The following is a 24532-nucleotide window of genomic DNA, read 5'->3' on the forward strand; positions in this document are numbered from 1 at the left end:
AGTTCCTTGAGTGCACATGCTCTTATGGCCTGGCCATTCTTCTCTAGGCACAGAACACACTTAGAATGCTGCTTCATTCCCACTCTTTAGTCTCAAGCTGATTTCATTTCTGTAGGAAGCCCTCCCAAATATTCAAATTAGTCAGGCACCTTACACTAGCACTGTGGCACTTTTCATAGCTCACAATTACAAGCTACAACATTTCCCCACCCTGCTGAAATGAACGTAGGGTCTCACCATATGCTAGGCACTATGTTAACCCATGGGTTATATAGTCCTAGCTCCACTAGCTTTTGGGCTAGTATCATAAGGGGAGAGACCACCTGCTGTGCTTATCATTTTACTCCTAGTGACTCAAACAGAGTATGCAAACATTAGTAGACAACCAAAAAGGATCCCTTAGTGAACTGTTATAAAAAGTGTAATTCCATGGGGTTGTGTCAAACTGACAAGCTTTTTGTTGTTGTTGTTTTTTGAGTCAGGGTTTCTCTGTGTAGCCCTGGCTGTCCTGGAACTCATTTTGTAGACCAGGCTGGCCTTGAACTCAGAAATCCGCCTGCCCTTGCCTCCCGAGTGCTGGGATTAAAGGCATGCACCACCACCGCCCGGCACAAGCTTTTCTAATACAACTTAAAGTGAAACAACAACCTGGTGAGTGAGAGAAAATATTCTATTTCATCAACAAGGGACCAATATCCAGAGTAGATGAGGAATTCAATAAGCAAAACAAACAAACATCCTGAGGAAAAAAGGATAAGTGACCTGAACAGATTTTTTTTCTTTTTTGGGGGAGACAGGGTCTTACTCTGAAGCCTTGGCTGGCTAGTCTGAAACTCAAGAGACCTGCTTGCCTCTTCCAAGGTGTGTGTCACTACTCTCAGCCCCGTTTGTTTGTTTGTTTGTTTGTTTGTTTTTGAGACAAGGTTTCTCTGCATATCCCTAGCTATCCTGGAACTCACTGTGTATACCAGGCTGATCTTGAACTCAATAGAAATGCCTGCCTCTGCCAGTTCTTAAAAGAAGACATGTTGAAGCTGCATCAATCTATTCTGACTATGACAGGTTATAGGACCAAATGTTATATTACCACTGAACAATAAGAACAATTCTTTTTTTTTTTTTTTAAGATTTATTTATTTATTATATGTAAGTACACTGTAGCTGTCTTCAGACACCCCAGAAGAGGGCGTCAGATCTTGTTACGGATGGTTGTGAGCCACCATGTGGTTGCTGGGACTTGAACTCGGGCTTCATTCGCACTGACATTCTTCTACGAGCAGTGTCTTGGTGTCATTTCTCTGTCACACTGCACCTGCAGTCAGGAGCCTGGGAAGATGGATGCTTCTTCCTTTCACTCAGCTCCCTTCCCACTTAGACAGTCCAGGCCTGCAGCGAGGAAATGTGCCACCCACAGTAGGCAGGTGTTCCCATCTTGATTATACATAGATAAAGCTGACAACTGAGATTAACCATTATAAGCAGGTACCCTTAAATAGCACTGCAATAATTTAGTTATGGCTTGTTCTCTAATGGTTCACACCCTGGAGGCTCGATCCTCAGTCTGCAGTATAAAAAGAGTAGGGCACAGTTCTTTGTGCCTGGAATTCTTCATGTTCTTTGAAGCAGGAAGACCAGCGGTCAGAAGACCTGTCAGCTACATACAGAGATTGATGCCAGCCTCAGCTATAGGAGACTGTCTAAACAAAACAAAACAAAACAAAAAACCCCAACAACAACAATAAACAGTACAGAAAGGTGGCTGGAACTTTAAGGGGAAGGACCTCACAGAAGGTACCTGGGTCATGACCACCTTCAGAATGAATTAATGTTGGTGTCAGAGAGCACAATGACTTCTGAGTGAGCATATTCCCACAAAAGCTTGCTTCTGGATTTGAACACTCTCACAGCTTCCTCTTCTGAATCTTTACCATGCTGTGACACTGTTCTCATCTGACACTACGGCTATGCTGATTGCAGTTTCTAGTTTCTAGCCACCAGAAGCACAGACCAAATGAACAACACCTTTTGGGGGAGTGGAGTAAGGGTTGAGACAGGGTTTCACTTACATAGTCTTGGATGACCTGGAACTTAATATATAAAACAAGCTGGTCTAGAACTCATGAAGATCCAACTGCCTCTGCCTTCTGAATGCTTGGATTTAAGGTGTACACCACCACACCTGCATAAAGTACCCAGTCTTACTTTGTTAAAGCCACTCAGAATAGACTAGGGAAATCAAAAATCTCATTAATGTTAGGAAGCTGTAAAAAGGTCTCAGAAAATGAAGGGCAGAAATTCACCATCTGCAGCAAGCACATTAAGCACAGTTTGATAAGGTAATCTTGCTATTGCCGGGCTTGGTGGTGCACACCTTTAATCCCAGCACTTGGGAAGCAGAGGCAGGCAGATTTCTGAGTTCGAGGCCAGCCTGGTCTACAGAGTGAGTTCCAGGACAGCCAGGGCTAAAGAGAAATCCTGTCTTAAAAAACAACAAAAACAAAACAAAACAAAAAGGTAATGTTGCTAGGTATGGCAGCACATACCCACAGCCAGGAGGATCAACAGCTTGGGCTAGATGGTTAGACTCTGAATGAATGAATGAATTTGTTTGTTTTTGTTTTTTTAAAAGACAGGATAACTCTAAGTACTTCTAGGCTGGCTTTGAATTCTTGAGCTCAAATGATCCTCCTGTCTCAGTCTTTCAAGTTCGAGGTGAGAGTATGCCATCAAGCCCAAGAGATTCTGTTAACAGAGCCTATTATCAGCATCAAGTGTTTTCATTCTTTATTGTAAAGATTTGTTTATTTTAACTTTGTATGAGTGTATGCCAGCATGTATGTATGTGCACCAGGTGCATGCCTGGTGTAGGTGGAGCCTATAGAAGCCAAAAAAGGGTGTTGGATCCCCTGGAGCTGCAGTTACAGACTGGTAAACTGTCCTGTGGGTGCTGGGAATCAAACCTAGGTCACTGCTGCAAGAGCAGCAAGTGCTCTCAACTGCTGCCATCTCTCCAGCCCTCACATTTTCTTATTCTCATTTGTAATTCACCGTGAAGATATCAAGATGGGCAACAAACGTATCATAAGCCAATGTGAGACTTCTGAAATTATAGCAGCTATTTACCTTTTTCTGTGCCAGAGAATATGGAGATGATTTTGTTCCTGGGTTTTTTTTCCTCTGGAACAGAAGGCAAAGGTTTCAAACTGTGATTGGCTGATAAAGGATCTTTTCCTCCGGTGCTAAAAATGGTACTGCTCATCCGAACTGGAGGTGCTGGGGGCTTGTCTTCTAGCTCTCCGTTATCAGACATGATTCAGAATTATGAAACAGCCTGAAAGAGACAACCCAAAGCAGTCAATTAATCACAAGGTTAAAGACAGGATAGACAGTAATTACCCCCACCACAACTGCAAATTAGAAAAAATGGGATCCAGTTACTTACATTTGCAAAATTTGGATAAAAGATCAAAGATAAAACAAATTTCATAAAACCAATCTCCACTAAATAGCCACAGAAGTGTTTGAAAAACATGTTCACACTAACTCATTACAAGCAATTTACCTAACAACTCTGAGATGATTCCAAAATACAGAAGAAATGTTTGTGTGCTGCCTCATCTTCGTCACCATGATACAAACTGAAATCACCTGGGAAAAAGAACCTTTAGCTGAGAAACTGCCAACATCAGACTGGCCTGTGGAGAAATCTGTAGGTGGTTTCTTAGCTAATGACTGATGTGGGAGGGCCCAGCTCACTGCTGGCAGGGCCACCCTTAGGTGGGTCCTGGGTCATATAAGAAAGCAAGCCATGCAAGGCACAGGGAAGGAACAAACTAATAAGCAGCAATCCTCATGGTTTCTGCTTCAAGCTCTTGCCTTGGCTTTCCCTGATAACAGACTCCAATCTGTAAGCCAAATTAATATTTTCCTTCCCCAGGTTGGTTCTAGTCAGCATTTTTTGTTTTAAATTTTTCATGTAATATGAGTGTTTCAATACAGCGTTAGAGAAACAAATTACAACAGTTTGGATTTTTTATGATTTATTTTTACTGTATGTGCTGTGTTTTGCCTCTCTGTGTGTGTGTGTACATGTGTGTACTCATGTGCCCACGTACCAGAAGAGGAGAGTGTCAGATCTCCTGGAACTGGAGTTGCAGGCAGCTGTGAACTGCCATGTGGCTACTGGAAATCAAACCCAGGTCCTCTCCAGCAGCCACTGCTCTTACTCACCAGGCCATCTTTCCAGCCCTTCTGTTTTTAAGTCATCAGACCTAAACCTGTAGGGATCCTCCTGCCTAATAACTGCTAGATCAAAGGAATGGCACACCACACAATATGGAATCTTCCAAGAGGAACAGTATGTCCCTTGGGCAGCCACGCTGGCTCTCTCTGCTAGGTCTACTGTTAGAGGAGATGACTGAGTGCTCGGCTCTCCTTTACATGTGTATTTATGTGAGCACGTGCACAGGAAGACGAGAAGCTGATAAAGGGGTCTTCCTCCTCAACCACTCTAGACCCAGAAGTTTTCAGACAGGGTTTCTCATTAAGCGTGAACTCAACAACTGCCTTGACTAGATGGCTAAGCCAGCTCCAAGGATCCTCCTGTTTCTACCTCCCAAGTACTGTGATCGAAACACCTAGCTTTTTTTTTTGTTTTTTTGTTTTTTTGTTTTTCGAGACAGGGTTTCTCTGTGCAGCCCTGGCTGTCCTGGCACTCACTTTGTAGACCAGGCTGGCCTCAAACTCAGAAATCCGCCTGCCTCTGCCTCCCGAGTGCTGGGATTAAAGGCGTGCGCCACCACGCCCGGCAAAACACCTAACTTTTTTATATAGGCGCTTGGGACCCAAGTCCAGGCTCTGTTATTTGTACAACAAACACTATGTTGACTGAGCCATCTCCCCATATGCAGTTCTTTAGATTATGTATTTTTAGAGCACTGATTGGTGTTTTGCCTGCATGTATGTCTGTGTGAGGTGTCAGAATGATATAAACTAACTATGTGGCTGCTGGGAATTCTCTGGAAGAGCAGCCAGTGCTCTTTCTTAACCTCTGCCCCTTGAGACATCTCCCTAGCCCCCAGTTTCCTAGCTTTTAAACCTGCCAATCAACACTTCTTCAATCTGGATGCACAAGAGCCTTGTGACTGACTTTAGTCTTTCACATGAACTTTCCTAAAAGAATGTGCCACTAATCAAGACTGATGAAATGGAAATGAAAATACAAAGAATCAATGAAATGAAAATTTGGTTGTTCTCTGAAAAGAGTAAGATTGATCAACAAACTCTTAGCCAAAATAAACAAAACAAAACACCTCAACAAAGAGAAGTTTAAAATTAAGAGACATTATAACAAAGATCAATGAAATTCAGAAAATCATAAGGACATACCTTAAAAACTTACATTCCACTAAATTGTAAAATCTAATAGAAATGACCAACTTCTAGATGTAGATAGCCTACTATATAATTAAACCGATATAAGGTAAATAATTGAAGTAGATCTGTAATAAACAATGATATTGGAACAATTAAAAGAACAACAAAACCCTCCTAACTAAGCAAAGTTCACGCCCAGATCAAAGCTAACGATACCCGCTTTCTCTGCTCTAATTTCTTTTCTTTTTTTTTTAAAGATTTATTTATTATTATATCTAAGTACACTGTAGCTGTCTTCAGACACACCAGAAGAGGGCCTCAGATCTTATTAAGGATGGTTGTGAGCCACCATGTGGTTGCTGGGATTTGAACTCATGACCTTTGGAAGAACAGTCAGTGCTCTTAACTGCTGAGCCATCTCTCCAGACCTCTGCTCTAATTTCAATAGCACTTCAAGTCTTAGCTAGAGACAAGAGATCAGTAGTTTTCCTACACATTGACAGTAAACATTCTGAGAAAGCAGGGAAATAACCCCACAACTGTATACTGCCTCAAAACCAAAACAAAACAGTGGAATAAATCCAACCAAAAGAAGTAATAGACCTCTAAAATGAAACCTTTAAAACATCAAAGAAATTGAAGACACTAGAAGATGGAAAAAAAACTACCACACTTTTGGATTAGTACAATTAATATTATAAAATAGCCATCTGCCGGGTGTGGTGGCACACGTCTTTTATCTCAGCACTTGGGAGGCAGAGGCAGGTGAATTTCTGAGTTCGAGGCCAACCTGGTCTACAAAGTGAGTTCCAGGACAGCCAGGGCTATACAGAGAAACCCTGTCTCGAAAAACCAAAAAAAAAAAAGCAAGCAATCTATTGATTTAAGGCAATCATCAAATTTCCAATGCCACTCCTAACAGAAATAGGAAAAAGTATTTTAAAGTTAAGAAAGAAGCACAAAAGACCTAGGGAACCAATGCAATCCTTAGCAAAAATAAAAATGCTAGAGGTAACACCATACCTGACTACTTCAGCTTACCAAGCCATGGTAACAACAGGAGCATAGCACTGGCACAAAAAACAGACATCCAGACCAGCTGAACAGAACTCAGATATGAAACTCCACAGCTACAAAATCTGGGGTTTTTAAGTCTCTTTTTTAAATTTTACTTTATTTATATGAGTACACTGTAACTGTCTTCAGACACCAGAAGAGGGCATCAGATCCCATTACAGATGGTTATGAGCCACCATGTAGTTGCTGGGAATTGAACTCAGGACCTCTGGAAGAGCAGTCAGTGCTCATAACCACTGAGCCATCTCTCCAGCCCCCCAAAACATGATTTTTAAAAATTTATTTATTTTTGGTTTTTTGAGACAGGGTTTCTCTGTATAGCCCTGGCTGTCCTGGAACTCACTCTGTAGACCAGGCTGGCCTCGAACTCAGAAATCCGCCTGCCTCTGCCTCCCAAGTGTTGGGATTAAAGGTGTGTGCCACCACGCCCGGCTCTAAAACATGATTTTTGACAAAGATGTTAAGAATATACATTGGAGAAAAGACAGCTTCTTCAACAATCCGTGCTAGGCGAACTGATGTCCATATGGAGAAGAATTAGATCCTTGTGTCTCACAAAATCAACCTGAAATGGATCAAAGATCTTAATGTAAGATCAAAATTCTGAAACTGCTAGAGAGAAAACATTTAAGACACAGGCACAGGCACAGAGGCTCTGAACAGGGCCCTTAAATTCTGAAACTGCTAAAGGAAAACTAGGGCAAATACTCAACACTGTTCTGAGTGAGCTCTCACTCAGGAAATAAGGTCAACAAGGGACAAATGGGGCATCATGACATGACAGCTTCTGTACAATAAAGGAAACAGTTAACCAAGTGAGAGGCAGCCCAGATAATGAGGGGAACTTGCCCAGATATATATATATCATAGAGGTTCAATAAAGTGTATTCAGCCTTTGCTACTGCAACACAGTATCATCTATAAACTAAAAAACTAAATCACACACATACAAAAAGACCAAAAACTCATAATATTTGAACTGTTTAATATTTTGTTTTGGGTCTCTTTCTATCCATGTGGCCCATGAACTGCAGGCTGGACATACCTGACAGAATATACAAAGAACTAAAACAAAAAACAAAAAAACCCCAAATAACAACAACAACAACAAAACCAAACAGCACAATCAATTAATGGGCTAATGAAATTAACAAACAGTTGTCAAAAAATAAGGACCAGAGGGGGTGGCTCAGTAGCTAGTGGTGCTTACATCCAGGCCTGACAAACACTTTGATAGACTCCTATAAGGTGACAGGAAGAGAACTGAATTCCAACTTTGTCCTCTGGTACTGTGGCATTCACAAACACATGGGCACAAAACAAATCTGAAATACAAACATCAATAAACACATAAAGAATGCCCAGTCTCAAGACACCATCAGGGAAATGCAAATCAAGGCTAGGCTGAGATTCCAGCTTACCAGTAGTCAGAATGGCAGTCAACTAAGGGAACAAATAAATAAATACCATTAAGTAGTCCAAAGAGAATGCTTTTTTTTAAAATCTGAATTTGTTAACATTTAAAAACATATTTTGAGTAAATCACATTCTTCTTTCCCTTTTGTACCCCAACTCCTCCCAGAGAGCCCCCTTCAAAACCTGCAATACCTTTTTTTACCATATTCTTTAAAATTTATAAAATATTTTAACAATAAAAATGAGTATTATAAAAGTTGTTTGATATAAAACAACAATCAGTTGAACAGTCTTATGTAGATGTTTGTCTACAGTAACTGAAAATACATACATTTTTCTCAATATGAATTTTAAATAACTCCAAATATATTAACAAACAGCACAATCAATTAATTTTTGTGTATGACATTTTAAAATAATATATCACTATTAGTTTTTAATGAACATAAATAGATAAAAAGTCTTTTTGTTTGTTTTGTTTTGTTTTGAGTAGAGCTTAAAATCTTGGCTCTTACTGTGGTACAAACACAAAATAACAGTTTTTGGACATTAGAGTTCATTTTAATAAGGCAGTGTGGCTGTAATGCCAAGACTGCCTGTCACCTTTTAATGCTCTGCTCAGATAGACAGGTGACATCTCTCTCATAGCTATCTTGGTGGATATTTTAACTCTACTTGCATTCATGTATAGATATATATTTTGTCTTTTATATTTAAAAAAATTATGTGTGTGTGCTTGTGTGAGTTTTGCCTGTGTGGGGTTGCTCGAGGTAGCCAAAAGAAGACATCTGATCCACTGGAGTTGGAGTTACTAGAGGCTGTGAGTCACCTAATGTAGGTGCCAATAACTGAACTTTGTCCTCTGGAAGAAGCTATCTAGTCCCCTTGTCTTTGTTATTTAATCTTCTTGAGAATGTGTAAGCACACATTTGGAGGTCAAATGGTAACTTCATGGATAAGCCCTTGCTTTCCATGTTTTGAGCCAGGGTCTCATTTACCGCTGTGCATGCCAGGCTATCTGGCTCATGAGTTTCTGAGGAATTCTCCTGTTTCCATCTCTCTCTTCTTGTTATAGGAACACCAGGAATATGTACTACTATATCTGGCTTTACATGGGTTTTGGGGATCCAAACTAAGGCCCTGACACTAGCTTGGCGTGTTTTACCCACCAAACCATCTCTCCAGACCTATTTTTGCTTTTAAATCATCCATCCATCCATCCATCCATCTATCCATCCATCCATCCATTCAGGATGCACATGAAGGAGTATGTTAGGTCAGCAAACAACTTGAAACAGTGAATTTGCTCCTTTCTGTGTGGGTCCTGAGGATCAGACTCAGGTCATGAGGCTTGGAGACAGCTACCCTGACCATCTGAGCTCTCATCCATCTTATAAAAACTGTGGAGGACAGTGGTAGAAGATCCCTACTTTACATAAATTCTGATGTAAAAGTACGTATGTTAGAAAATCAAACAACTCCTCAGTAAACAAGGTATTGAATGGTAATTGAATCTTGATCTTTTGTGAGAAAACTTTTATCTACAATAAAAATGAGGCCAACTAAATCCACACAAAATTTAAAATAAACTTTATTTCTTCAAGTTAGCTCAAATTCTAGGACTTGGAGAAAAGCAGCTATAACCTGAGAACCGAGAGATGAGAACATTCTTACTTCCCTCTGAGTCCCGCAGCTCTTCTTTCCTTCACACTCGCTACTTGCTCTGGGGCATTACTTTGACACACATTACCTGCCACATTTCACAGGCGAGTATCAAGAAGTAAGAGACTTACCTAAAACATGACACAGATCTAATCCTAGTACCAGACCCCAAGCCTTATAAAAACCGTGGAGTATAGCAGTAGAAGATCCCTACCTTACATAAATTCTGATATTAAATTATATGTTAGAAAACCAACATTCCTCATGCTTTTCTCTATACTAATCCAGTGTGCTGGATGACTTCCGGAACTGAATTATAACTGTGACAATTAGTCAATAACTTACGTCACTTTTCTCCCCCAAGTTCACTCAGCCCAAAGGGCAAGGACTGTGCATACCTTAGACAGGACTGCCGACTGACTCATGTTGACCATGCTCTGCTCCCCAGTGAAGCCTATCCCTCCTGAATGTAGCAGTCCTTTTCTCACCCAGCCGTTCACTAGACACAGATAAAGCAGGTCACACTAACAGGGTTACCTTTGAAAAGCTTGTACTTGCCCCTCACTGCTGACTTATGGCCTTAGTCTCTTTCCCACAACGCAGCTTTTTGTGCACTGCTCCTACAGACAGTGTTAAGTGCCTAAAAAGTGCCTGGTAAGGTCCCAATAAAATTCTTTAACCTTATATTTTAGACAGGTACAATAGACACAAAAACAACTCACAGGACTGGAGATGAGGCTTAGTTGGTAAAGAGTGCCTGCTTAGTGGTAGTCAGTCCCTAGCACTGTACAAAACCAGACAAGGGGCGCATGCATCCTACCACAGAGAGGTTGGAGGCAAGAACTTCAAAGTCATTCTTGGATGCATGAAGAGTTGAACACAGGGCTGGAGAGCTGGCTCAACAGTTAAGAGCACCAATTGCTCTTCAAAAAGTCCCAGCAACCACACAGTGGCTCACAGCCATCTGTGAAGAGGGATCTGATGGCTTCTTCTGGTGTGTCTGAAGACAGCATACTGTCTGTATACATACTGTATATATAGTACAGTATACTCATATTCATAAAAATGAATGAATGAATAAATAAATAAATAAATCTTTAAGAAAAAAAATAATTGAACACAGCCTAAGATACATGAAATCCTGTCCCCAAACCAAGTCAAACACACTTCATAATAAAATGATAATATAGCCTATATTGTTTTACCACTACTCAAAAATGCTGTATGAAAAAAAAAAAAGTAAGTAGTGCCTCTCTCCAATCCTTTCACTTTTTGATACTTTTCAGTAACAAACAAGTAGGCAAAACAAAAAGTGTGCCAAAACACACTGTACTCTCTAAGAGGCCCATTGTTTAACTGTGATGAGCCTCAACACAATTCCTCAATTGTGTTCTGAAGAAGACCAGAAGTAGCTAAATACACGACAGAAATAAGGAAGTGGTGTCTGGACTCAGTCAGTCTAACTAGTGGAAATGAATTTATATTATCTACTGGGATCAGCTATGACACAGAAGTGAAAAACACATTACCAGAAAACATGGTTCATGATGCAAAATTTTACTTTATGTTTTCAGGAACTTACTAATATAACAACACTGACCAGAACTCTAACAATCTCTTTCTACACTGACACCATGGCATCCCAAACCTTACGAACCTCTGTGAGCTTAAGTACAGATGAGAACGAGCCCCGACTACCTGCAGGTGCGGCCATACACTGAGTCAGAGGCTCCCACACTGGAAAGGAAGTGTTCACCAGAGTATGCCAGTCAGAACATCAGGCCAAGATGGCAAAGCTCCAAAGCAAAGACTTGATGCAGAGAGGTGTAGGAACGCAGAGAAGACTTGTAAGGAACTCAGACAAACACAAGTTCATGGGACTGATCAAAAGATTTATGTCATGGGGCCAGGGAGATGGCTCTATGGGCAAAGATACTTTCTGCCAAGCCTGACAACCTGGTTCTTTCCATCTCCAGAAACTACATGGTGGAAGGAATGCTACACCATGTACAAATTTTCCTCTGACCTCCACACACATACATATACAAATCAAATAAATGTAAAAGCAAAAGTTTTAAAAATTTAGTATACAAACAAATGCTAGTAAATAAAACAAGATTTTAGTGAATCCAAAAACAAACTGAAAATAGATAGAGTGAGTGGGCCATTTATTACAGACCACTAATTCTCAACCTACTACATTAGGAGCCTACCTACTTTGGGAATTGAATATTTAGGACATCTGCTCATTCCAGTCAATCGTGCTCGCTCCGGTCAACTCCACTCGCCCAGTCCCTGCTCACTCCGGCCCAAAGATTTACTTATTATACATAAGTACACTGTGGCTGTCTTCTGACACACCAGAAGAGGGTGTCAGATTTCATTATGGGTGGTTATGAGCCACCATGTGGTTGCTGGGATTTGAACTCAGGACCTTTGGAAGAGCAGTCAGTGCTCTTACCCACTGAGCCATCTCACTAGTCCCAAACTTCTGTCTTTCTGCCTTCATCTTCCAAGTGCCAGGATTACAGGTATGCTTGACCATGCTACTTTTTAAGGTTTATTTTCTGTGTACAAATATTTGCCTGCATATATATGTATACGTGTGTGTGTGTGTGTGTGTGTGTGTGTGTGTGTGCACCCCATGCATGCCTAGTGCTGGTGGAAGTCGGCGGGGGTGGGGTTGTGGGGGGTTAGATTGCCTGGATCTGGAGTTACAGACAGACTGTTGTGAGCTGCCAGACGACCAGAACTGAGTAGTGACTGCTAACTTTCATCTTGTCTTTACACATTCAATGATAACTACAATGGGAACTTTCTGCATTGCATATTAAACATACTGACCAAATTAGGACACTGCCACTACATTACCTAATATGATGTATTTTATTCCTCTTCTGAGCTCTCTACTCCTGTGGGGAAGACACTAACTTTATAGATTTGCAGAGGGAGGATAGATAGAAAGGCTCCCAACATAGCTGGGGCTGAAGAATCAGCTGTGATTAACAAGATACCAGAACTACTAAAGCAAAAACTTTGCATTACTGGGACTTTTGATGCTGGTTAGCTGGAGCTAAGAAATTAGCGGTGATTAAGAAGAGACCAGCATCATTGAGGTGACATCTTCTGGGAAGTGTTTTCTGAGAGCACAGTGGCTGCGTTCCAGATATAGCCAAAGTTGTACCTTGTGCTCTGGCTGGACTTGGTAACGTGTAAGGGTCACCCAGGTGGTACTGGTTTTGAAGGCATGAAGGAGTTGAGCAGAGCAGCTGAGGCTTGGCACTGTGAGAGGCCATGGAAGGCCATTGGTGAAAGTGCAGCCTGGACTTTCCACCCTGCCTCAGCCTACAGATTGCTGGGATCACATGGGTACCACCATGTCTGGCATATCTTTTTTGCTTTATCTAAAAGTACATAGCAAGGTATTACACGGACAACAAAACCTGAAAATGTTTTTCTTTTCTTTTCTTTTCTTTTTAAAGATGTATTTATTTTTATTATATATAAGTACACTGTAGCTGTCTTCAAACACTCCAGAAGAGGGAGTCAGATCTCATTACGGATGGTCGTGAGCCACCATGTGGTTGCTGGGATTTGAACTTCGGACCTTCGGAAGAGCAGTCGGGTGCTCTTACCCACTGAGCCATCTCACCAGCCCGAAAATGTTTTTCAAATAAACAATGCTAGCCAATTTAAGCAAACTGCTACCATTCGTTGTTGTATCTTGAAAATAAAGTGAACCTTTCTGTTCAGACCCTTCCTTCAGTCACCAGGAAACTGATAACACTATGACTGATAACACTATGACTCTTTCACAAAGGTAGGGTGGGGGATGGCAGATATGCAAAGAATTTTGAAGTTTCACCAGCTACTTTTCTTGTTGCTGTAATACCAAACAAAAACAGCTTACAGAAGAACTTTTTTTTTGCTGATTGCTGTGGCTCAGAGTTTGAATGTACAGTCCACCATGGTGGGGAGGGCATGATGGCAGGAAATGAGGCTGCTGGCCACATCACAGTCACATTCAGGAGGCAGAGACAAAGCGCAGTTCTCAGCTTCTTTTTATTCAGTCTAGGATCCTAGTCTATGAACTGGTGGCGTCCAGAGTTAGGATGGTTCTTCCCACAACACACCTAATCCAGACACCCCTCACACATGCACAGAGTTTTGTTTTCATGGTTATTATAAATCCTGTCAGGGTCACAACCAATGTTAACTATCACACCATCTAAATTTCTATTTCCAAATTCTTTTGTCTCCAAATAAGTATTATTATCACAAACGAATGCCTATGAAATTCAAGTAAAGACTAAAGACTATCATTGATTGATTGTCTCCCCCTCACCCTCTTCCAAGACAGGGTTCCTCTATGTAGCCCTGGCTGTCCTTGGAACTCATTGTTGACCAGGCTGGCCTTAAACTCAGAGATCCATCTTTCTCCACTCCCTGGTGTGCACTACCACCACCTGCCTGAGACTAGTTTGGCTGAAACTATCATTTATAGTAACATTAAAAACAGAAAGTTCCTAGAACATATTCTCAGTTCACTATGTCCCTCTCAGATTAATTACTGCATGGTACCCAACACCAAAAGTAAAATGTTTAACCACGCCATCTCTTTATTGAACTGGTTGAAACAATTTGATTTGCCATTCATGTCTTTAAAAGGTAGAATTTCTCTGAAAATATACTACATGTACATGGAGAGGAAAGGATGCTTTGAATGGGAAACATTATTCAATGGACACTGCAAGTTTCAAGCCCCTGACTTACCCACCCTGACTCCCACAATGACTGTCACCAGTCCAGCTCAACAGCCACTTCACTAAGCTGGGCATCAAATACCTTACAACCCCAAGTTGAAGCTAGTTTTCCTGGAACTAGAAGACTGCTGAGACCAATACATTTTGTTCACTGTTTAACTTAAAATCTAAGAACACTCCGTGGAGCCTATGAACTCAGTGGGGTGCCTTGGAGTGTACACATAGCTTGGGAACTGTGGGCTTACAACATGTCTAAAAGGGGGAAATGTACTGAAAGATATTAAAGTCCTAGGTGGAAAGAGATATTAATGTTTATGAATTTGCTCAAAATTGTACACAATCGACATCCCTCAAACTGATCTACAGATTCATTACAATCTTCATCAATTCTATTCTTTGTGAGACAATGGGACCAATTTTAAAACATATGGAAGACCAAAAGCCCAGTATGCCTTGGAAGAAAAATTATACAGATATATAATTATGTTTAGCTCATCCTAATAGGAAAACATTTTGTATTGTAAAGTTAGTTTCTGATATTGCATTACTTGTAGCTTTTCAGATTCTCTGGGCTCAGCTTGCTCGAGCTACTACCCCAGCAAACAGCTTTTTGTTGAGGTCAGGCACAGCACGGTAAGCAACAATTCACAATTCTGCCGTGTTATGTTGCACCCACATAAACTGACTCTGGCAGCACACGCTGTGTTGGATGGGACGACGCAGGAGCTACTGGTTACACCTCCCTTTAGCCGCTAATACTCCTTCCAGGCCTCACTTCCCTTTCCTCACACTTCTGTTCTTGGGAATCTACTTCCTAATAAGGTAAACTTACATAAGCCCTCTGTCTCACCCTTTGCTAAGAGGGATCCAGGCAAAGGAACAGGTCTATATCTACATCTACAAACACATTATCTAGTTATACTTCAAGCTAAAGACTGATGTGACAGTCAAACTTCTTTAAATGGTTATAGAATATCTTTACATTAGAGACTGTCTTATGACACAGAGAGCACTTCCTAGAAAATTAATGTACAGTCTCCACAAGTGAATCAAAGCAGCAAGCTGGTTGATATTTAAAAGAAAGATTTTTTAAATGTACTTTGGATTAAAAAAAGAGAGAGAGAGAAAAGACAAAGAATCTAAGAAGTGGGGCTAGAAAAACCTGAGCAATGGCTCAGCATTAAGAACATTGAGTATGACTCCCAGTATCCACTTGGTAGCTCACAACTTCAAGGCATCCAGTTCCTCCCTCCTCTAGCCTTCTAGGGCATCAGGCACACACATGGTACTCACACACACATGCAGGAATTCAGCAGACATATAAAAGAAAAATAAATCTTGTAAGAATCCAATAATTAATAAGCAAGTAAATATGACCAACAGTCACTATAGAAATATAAATAGGCCACCAGCAGATACTACTTCATGCTGTCAATACTGGCAAGAGTAAGAAGACTAACCAAGCCAGAATGGTGGCATTGCCTCTAACTCTGGCAGTTGGTAAGTGGAAGCAGGAGCATCAGAAGTGAAGGCCAACTTCAGCTACACAGCAAGCTGAAAGACAAGACACCAGGGATAGGAGTCTGCTTGAGGCCGAGGAGGGGAAATCTCAGTAAGTTCAAGGCCAGCCTGATCTACATAGTAAGTTTCAGCACAGCCAGAACTACATAGTGAGACCCTGTCTCAAAAGAAAAAACAACAACAACACTGAGACATAATGGTGGTAAATTGATGAACAACATTTTGAAGCACTTTCTACCTTTGGTGTTCATACAACATATTTTGTATAACTTCACTGACAGATTTTCATATAGACAAAGCTAGACAGTATTTTTATCTTCTTCAGGTGACCATTACATTCCTAAAGCAAGGCACAGAAGCATGCCTGTAACGCCAGCTGCTTCAGAAGCTAAAGCAGGGGGACTACAAGTTCCTGGTCAGCAATGAGTCACTGCAATGAACATTTGCAAGTGAAGGTGTATGGACAGGGGGTACACCACGGGACATATAGCTTCCACGACGAGATGTTTTCTGTTTGTTTTGTTTTATCTATGTGTGGATGTGTGTTATTTTAGGGGGAAAGTAGCCAGGGCAGAGGGCTGATATGAGGGGACAGAAAGGATGAGTGGGACTGGGTTATGTAATGTGAAGCTCACAAAACAAAATAAAAGCAAGCAAACAAAGAAATAAAAACCTCCAAAAAAAAAAACAAGTTTCAGGTCAGCATGAACTACATAGTGAGACATCTGTTTTTTCATTTTGACATTTTAATTTTATTTCTTTGTCCAAAGCTATGTGCCACCATACCTGGAATAATAATAATAATAATAATAATAATAATAATAGCACAAGAGAGGTTGATTCAAGTCCCCCATCCACATAAGAAACTCCAGTTTTAGGGGATCACATGCCCCTCCTCTGGTCTCCATGGGCACAGCAATGCACAGACACCTATGCAGTTAAAACACTACACATAAAATAAAAATTCTTTTAATTTATGAAAAAATAACTAGGCTCTGCAGAATAAACCAGTGTTTCTACAACAATTTTAAAAAGTTCTAACTCTGCCCCTAGAGGTGTGCAGGTGTGACTGCTGTGTCACATGTGCATTTGTAGGTAGGTGGCAGAGAGGAGAGGCTGTGTCTACTCTCAGTGTTCTGACCTATGATCATCTGAATGATTAGTAGCCTAACATTTTCCTGAAAAAACTGAGCCTGAGATGACCATCCTGTGCCAGGGGGACATGGACAGGGAGCTTGCCTGAGATGACCTCTAATCCAGTGCTGGGCAGGCCGTGGGAGGGCAGGCCATATCCAAGATAATCCCTGTTTGCTACCAGTACATGAGCAGGGCATAGCACTTCTGAGATAACCCCAGACACTCAGAGACCCCAAGCACCACCAAAAGGAGCGAGTAGGTGGTGGAGAAATGGAAGAGAAAGAGAAACAGAAGGATGTGGGCACAAAGGAGAGAGGCCAAACTGGAGACTGGAGGGGAGTGAGAACAGCCTACCGTTGAGTAGCTGGTGAGACCATAGTGGGGGCCTGGCCTATGCTGTCACTAGGGGCCATGCCTGGGTGCATGGCCCTGTAGCAGCAGAGGTCTGTTCCCACCAAAAGCCAGGCTGATGTCCCTGGTCTGGGTTGCTGCTTGAGGTCTGAAGGCTGGGCAGAATTGGCCCCACCCCTCATCTGGGTATCATGGGAGAGCTGGCTCTAGGGGCACGAGAACAGAAGAGGTGACCCTGTCTCTAGCCAGCTATAGTACTGGGGAGAGCAGGCTCTGAACATTTTAGGAGTTGGAGGTGGGCTGACTCAGGATATGAGCATGGGAGAACTGGCCTGGCCACTGGTCTCCCATGTGATGGCATGGACAAGGGAGAGATACCCTCCTACCATCTCACCCCTTACTACCTGCAGCAGGTGGGAGACCTGGCCCTGGTATCATCAGAGCAGGCCTTGCCTTCGAGCCTGGTGTGTTTAGGAGGAACAAAGGCAAGCTGGCCAGAGGGCATGAGTGTAGAAGAGCTAGCTCCACCACTTGTCTGCAGTGTGGTGACATAGGCAAGGGAGAGATGACTCCCACCCCTTGCCACCTAAGGTTGCTTGTTAGAAGAAGTCATCAGAGCAGGAGAGCTGTCCCTGTCCTCTACCTACTGCAGCACTGGGAAGAGCACTCTAGAGGTGCTCCCTGCACCTTGCCTGAGTAGCACAGTAGAGCTGGGCCTGGATGTGGAGATTAAAGGTGAACTGGCCCTGAGGGTAGGAGAGCGGGAGAACCAGCCCTACTGCTAGTCTGCTTGGTGGTGGTGCAGATGAGGGAGAGATGCCTCTCCTCCCCTCCATCATCCCTTGCATCATATGGCAAAAGGGAGAACTGGCCATTGCCCTCATAGACTGTAACATTCATGAATGGGCCCTGTACCTCACCTGGGCAGCAGGGTAGAGTTGGTTCTGGTTGGGGGAGGGGATACACTAGTGAGCCTGCTTGCAGGGGAGCAGACCCAGATGTAGGGCCCACCCCAACATCTGCCCCACTGAATAACAACTGCTGGAATATACGAAGGGACCGGCCCTACAGACCCAAAACTACAGGATCTCCATGATACAGGACAACCAACAACAGGATATCCTTGAGGATATCTCCTCTCTGAAGAGTCTCAGTGAGACTCTAGTATCGATAGACTAGCAGAAGCTGAAGGCCTTGTACCAGACCAATGAGTCACTGCAAAAAGCCGTTTTGCAGGAAAAGAACTATGGATAAAAGGGTATACTGTAGGACACACACTGTAGCTTCCACACATACTGTTTTCTCTATTGAGGGGCAGGCTGCAAGGACAGAAGGTGGTACAAGGAGAGGGAGAGAGGAGCGGACTCGGGTGCACAATGTGAATGAGATTCACAAAGAACCAATAAAGAGCTTTTGAAAGTTCTAAAAGTGACTTGAATGATGGGTCTGTCACTGGAATAAGCACACAGCTTTGGAAAGTGGCTACTTTACAAAGTGACAGTGCCACTTATAGATTGCGCTATGTTCTAGGAAAGAGTCGTTTTTATGATTGTGTCTTTCTGTATTTTATTTCATCTTTCTTTTTTCTTTGAGACATGGTCTCACCATGTAGGTCTGGCTGATGTGAAGCTCACTACACAGACCAGGCTGTCCTCAAACTCACAGATATCCACCTGCCTCTGCTTCCTGAGTGCTGGGACTAAAGTTGTGCACCAACACCACATCAGGCTGCTGTCATAGTTCTGTGTACAAAGTGTTGTGTGTCCCAAACATTTATCTAAATTTATTCTTCTAGTAATTAGTGACAAAAATCATTTAAGTAAAAGTATGGGACTGGAGAGATGGCCCAGAGGTTAAGAGCACTGGCCTCTCTTCCAGAGGTCCTGAGTTCAATTCCCAGCAAACACATGATGGCTCACAACCATCTGTAATGGGATATGATGCTCTCTTCTGGAGTGTCTGAAGACAGCTACAGTGTACTCATGTAACAAACAAACAAACAAAGGTAAAAATACTTAGTCTGTTTTCTATTTTTAAGAAATTCATATTTTAGAAGATGATTTTTAAAATCATTTGAGTTTTCATACCTTGCTCTAACTTCCAATTCACAAATTCTCCATACCTTCGAAAATAGATTTCTCAATTCACTCTAGCCTATCACTTATTCACTGCTACCAAGTATCCTCACGCCCACTCTTTCCTCTCAGTCTCCCTCACAAGGCAGGCAGGCAGTAACGTTAGAAATAGCACATGCTCTTGGTTCCCTTTATAAAAGCCTCTCAAGGGTTTGAGATGAAGTCCATGACACCGTCTGTCCCGGCTTCTCCTCTGTCCAGAGGCATGTCCTTTTAGTCTCTAAGCTTTACATACATCCATGCTTTAGTTTTTTCTATCTAAACATTTACTTATGACCTTCCTGAAAAGGCGTTCTGCTTAGTGATTAACCATTCCCCTCCTCTAGAACAAGGGAGTTCCTGGGTCATTGGGTGGACTTTTCAGAGTTAGAGTCAGAGGCCTCAGGCAAACCCGGATGCGCTGATCACCTTACTCTCTCTATCCCAATGCTATCCAGTAAGTACTCATCCTAAGGTGTGGCCTAACCGCCACATTCCCCAGGAAACTACCAACCTCAGCCACAGCATTAATTTTCTTCTAACTTAATACTACAGTGAATGAATATTTCTTCCCTTACTACTTATGAGTCTCACAAGCACAGACCCAGTGAGTCATCTGATTAGCTAAGCAGACTGTTCACTCACTCAGGCCTTCAGCCCCTGCAGGTAATGGATAGTGTCTGCTGGGCAGGCCAATGGCTCAGCACGCGACAGCACCTGTTTACCAAGCCTGACAACCCAAGTTCAACTCCCAAGTTCAACTCCCAAGTTCAACTCCCAAGACTCCCACGGTAGGAGAGCACTGTAGCTTGTGTGCTTAAGCACACAATAGACACACACACAGAGTAAATAAAATTAATTACCTATAAAGTGAATATGTATGAAATGATTTTTATGTTCAATAGTATTAGAGTTGAATAAAGGGCTTTTTTGTTCTTTAGGATGAAAAAGACCCAAATATTAAGACATATCACTATTATTTAAGGTAATATTCTAGAAAACCAAGACAATAAAAAATGTCATATCTTGATCTTACAACTAATCAAACTGACAGATCAGAAGCCTCACACTTTCACCACTTCATGTTCAAGACAAAAGCCAGGATTTTAATGCTCTGGGTTTGCTTGGATGTTGCCTTACTCATCCAAGTAGCAAGCAGCAGAAGGTGGGATTTAAGCAAGAAGAACAAGTATGATCTAGCTCATGGGACAGTAAGGTCAGAAGGCACATGGTGGTGGCAGGTGGCAGAAATAAGGCTACATCTGCAGCTCCTGGGCAATAGGAAGAAACACCTTCAAGTTTGTGAGGAGTTACTTTTAATAGTCTTTTATACTGACAATAAAAGCAGTATAAGGTCATTCATCTTAAAAACCTCACACACTACAATACAGTCTTACAGACTGTTGCACGCGCTCAACTGGCCAGGAAGAACGACGCTGCTACAGGATCCTTCTGCACACGTTTATTCAGTCCTGTCTCTTCTTTCTCCATATATCTCCCTTGTTTATATCTCCCTTGTTTTTATATCTCCCCCGAACCCTGGGCCTCTCACTCTTTTATACTCTCAGTTCTCATCCATGCACAGCAGGCCACGCCACCTCACCAGGCACGCAGCTTCAGCTAATCAGGGCAGCAGGGGCAAATCTCCACCAAATTGGATTCACCTGTATCCTGGTACACCTGTGCAGCTCTCAAGATGTTTGTGGCTTATATGAGGAAGTCAGGTGCAAGTCATACGACTTAGCTACAGTCCCTGGCGCCTTTAGGACTGCCGCCACACCTGCTCCTAACAACAGACCACACCCATATTCTGGTGCAAGTCTTTCTGATCACCCCTTCTCTTAACCCTCTCTTAGGCCTATTTAAGCTGTCTAAAAATAACCCTTCATTATCCTACTTTCCAGAAATAACCCTTCTAACATTTTCACACTAGAGTTAAATGACACTACTTAAGGATAAAGATTCTTGATTGATTGATTGATTGATTGATTCTTTCTTTCTTTCTTTCTTTCTTTCTTTCTTTCTTTCTTTCATTCTGGGCACTGTGTCTTTAATAATCAGCTCTTGGGAGGCAGAAGCAGGTGGGTCTTACTGAGTTCAAGGTCAGTTCCTGGTTTATAAGCTTTATAAGAGTTCCAGACTATAGGTGGAACAACACTATGAACTAACCAGTACCCTGGAGCTCTTGACTCTAGCTGCATATATATCAAAAGATGGCCTAGTCAGCCATGACTGGAAAGAGTGGCCCAATGGACTTGCAAACTTTATATGCCCCAGTACAGGGGAACGCCAGGGCCAAAAAGTGGGAGTGGGTGGGTAGGGGAATGGGGGGGAGGGTATGGGGGACTTTTGGGATAGCATTAAATGTAAATGAGGAAAATACCTAATTAAAAAAAATCTAAATAATATCTGCGGGTAGCTCAGAGAAAAAAAAATGGTGTTCAAAACAATATGAACTAACCAGTAACCCCAGAGCTCCTGTCTCTAGCTGCATATGTAGTAGAAGATGGCCTAGTCAGCCATCATTGGGAAGAGAGGCCCCTTGGTTTTGCAAACTTTATATGCCCCAGTACAGGGGAACCCAAGGGCCAAGAAGTGGGAGCTGGTGGGTAGGGGAGCAGGGTAGAGGGAGGGTATAGGGGACTTTCGGGATAGCGTTTGAAATGTAAATGAAGAAAATATCTAATAAAAAATTGGAAAAAAAAAGTTCCAGACTAGACAGAGTTATATAGTGAGACTGTTTGAAAAACAACAAAACACTAATGTATTTATTTTGTGCACAAGTTTGCTCGATATTAGGGTGAAGATTTAGTCCTGGTTTTGAGCACAGATCATGGCAAGGCTAACCAGAGCCAGTGAACACTGTGGGAAAAAGGCTCCTGATGGCACACACATTAGCCAGAAGTCACACCTGACTTTTAAAAATTAAGAAGGAATGTTCCAGGTATGCAAAGGAAACATCAAATGTAGATAAATTCTGCAATCCACATTGTGATACCATCTCTCCTCCTTGGCCTCCATCCAAGCTCCATCCTCTCAGAATAAAACATGACCAACAATGAATTTAAGTGAGAACACATAAGTAACAAAGATTACTAAAAACTAAAAAATGAACAAACACTTTGAAATCTAGCTTCCCTTAAGTTTGGTCAAACTCTAAACAGCAATTCAAATATAGGAAAGGAAAAAAAAAAAAACCAACACACACAAACAGAGGGTGAGAGAGGCAGTAAACACCTAAGCACAGCTTCATGCAGTAGCAAAGAGGAACAAATTGGGACAACACGACTCTCTCAAAAGGAATGCCCACACAGTCTAAAACAAAGTACTGTTTAACGGAGAATGAAGGTCAAGCCTGAGTTAACTAAGCAACATGTCTTTCTTCCTTTCTTTTGAATAGAACTCCCAGTCTTTCATCCCAGCCTCTGGCGTGCTGGGATTACAGGTTTGTGCTACCACTCCTGCAGTATACTATATTTTAACAATCCAGAATAAGCTGGAGAGATGGCTCAATGGTTCAAATGATGGGAGTGTTAGCATGAGGACCAGAGTCCAGATCCCTAGAACACGTTCCTATAAATGCCAGGTAAGGTGTTGACTTGCTGGAAATCCCAGATCCTAAGAAGGTGGACACACTGGGGGAACCCCCGAAGCAAGCTAGTTTACCAGACTAGCCCTACTGACAAGCTGTGTGTGGGGTTCAGCTAGAGATACTGACTCAACGGATAAGGGATCAGGGAAGACACCCTATGTCAACTTGGGACTTCCATACACATACAAGTACATATGTGCCCATGAGTGTTAGTGCTGTGTCTCTGTCCTGTCTCTGTCTCTCTCTCTGACACACACATACACAAAGCAAACACGGCAGGGAACGTAGCGCAGTGGTCAGAATGTGCTTCGAATACGCCATCTCAGGTTGGGTAAGGGGAGCAATCTAGTAAGTACAATCATCAAATATGAAAAGTCACGTTTTAGAGAAAAAAATTGTTTAAATATTTATTTTATTTTAATGTATATGTATGTCACTGTATGAGTGAACAACATGTAGATAAAGTGCCCATTGAGTCCAGAAGACGGTGTTAAATCTGGATGAGGGTTTTGGGACCCAAAGTTTAGGTCTTCTGAAAGAGCAACAAGCACTCTTTTTAAGACTGCTCTTCTGGCCGGGCGTGGTGGCTCACGCCTTTAATCCCAGCACTTGGAGGGCAGAGGCAGGCAGATTTCTGAGTTCGAGGCCAGCCTGGTCTACAGAGTGAGTTCCAGGACAGCCAGGGCTACACAGAGAAACCCTGTCTCGAAAAAAAAAAGGGGGGGGGGGATAAATAAATAATACAAAGACTGCTCTTCCAGAGGACCAGGGTTCAAGTCCCAGAATCCACAGCTCACAACTAACTGGAACTCCAAGATCTAACACCCTCACACAGACTGTTACATGCAGGCAAAACACCAATGTGCATAAAGTAAAAATAAATAAGCTGTTAAAAAAAAAAAAGAACCCCATCCCCAAAAAAGACAAAGTAAAGAAGGTAACTTCATAGAACATGGGTTCAATAAAATTTTTAAAATTATCTTTTACAACATATTTTTTAAACACCCATTTCAGAATAAAACCATAGCAGGTTATTCTTGAGAGTATGTAACCAAGACCAGGTTCCAACTCTCTATCCTTCTGCCTCAGCCTCCCAAGTACTGGGATTACAGGCATGTGTGCTATCCACCAGACTACATGCAACTTAAAAGAGAGAACAAAACCAAAATGCAAGAAAGACAAAGCTTAATAATATATTGAGTGAAAAAGGAACAGAGAAGTTTTAAAAACACAATCCAAGACAGAACAGAGCAAAATAGCACATACCTATAATGCTAGTTATCCCAGCACTAAGAGGGTGGCGAGACCAGGCCAGTAGGATCAAAAGTTCAAACTCATCCTCAGCTACATAGGGAGTTCTAGGTCAGCTTGGGCTACATGAGATTCCTCAAGAAGAAAATATGTGGACCACCAAACAGACGCATATACCAGCTGATATGAGATCCCTAACACACATACAGTAGAGGACTTCCAGGTCTGTGTTCCTTCAGAGATGATGCACCTAACCCTCAAGAGACTGGAGG

At 42.1% G+C, this 24532-nt stretch overlaps 1 protein-coding gene and 1 non-coding gene across 3 annotated transcripts in view; one reads left to right on the forward strand and one right to left on the reverse strand.

Annotated features, from left to right (window-relative positions):
- The window catches only part of Pak2 (p21 (RAC1) activated kinase 2), a 63053-nt gene that overhangs the window by 32763 nt on the left and 5758 nt on the right, over positions 1 to 24532 (reverse strand). For both annotated transcript variants that reach the window (NM_177326.3, XM_006522072.4), the window contains exon 2: positions 3124 to 3331. In NM_177326.3, coding sequence (NP_796300.1) covers positions 3124 to 3310 — 187 coding nt within the window. In that variant the 5' untranslated portion in view covers positions 3311 to 3331. The remainder of the gene's footprint in view (positions 1 to 3123; positions 3332 to 24532) is intronic.
- On the forward strand, positions 16858 to 16990 carry Gm26419. The gene has a single exon (XR_003952012.1). It is a non-coding gene; the product is annotated as a small nucleolar RNA SNORA17 (small nucleolar RNA).

The sequence above is a fragment of the Mus musculus genome, chromosome 16, assembly GCF_000001635.26.
Source record: "Mus musculus strain C57BL/6J chromosome 16, GRCm38.p6 C57BL/6J".
NCBI lineage: Eukaryota > Metazoa > Chordata > Mammalia > Rodentia > Muridae > Mus > Mus musculus.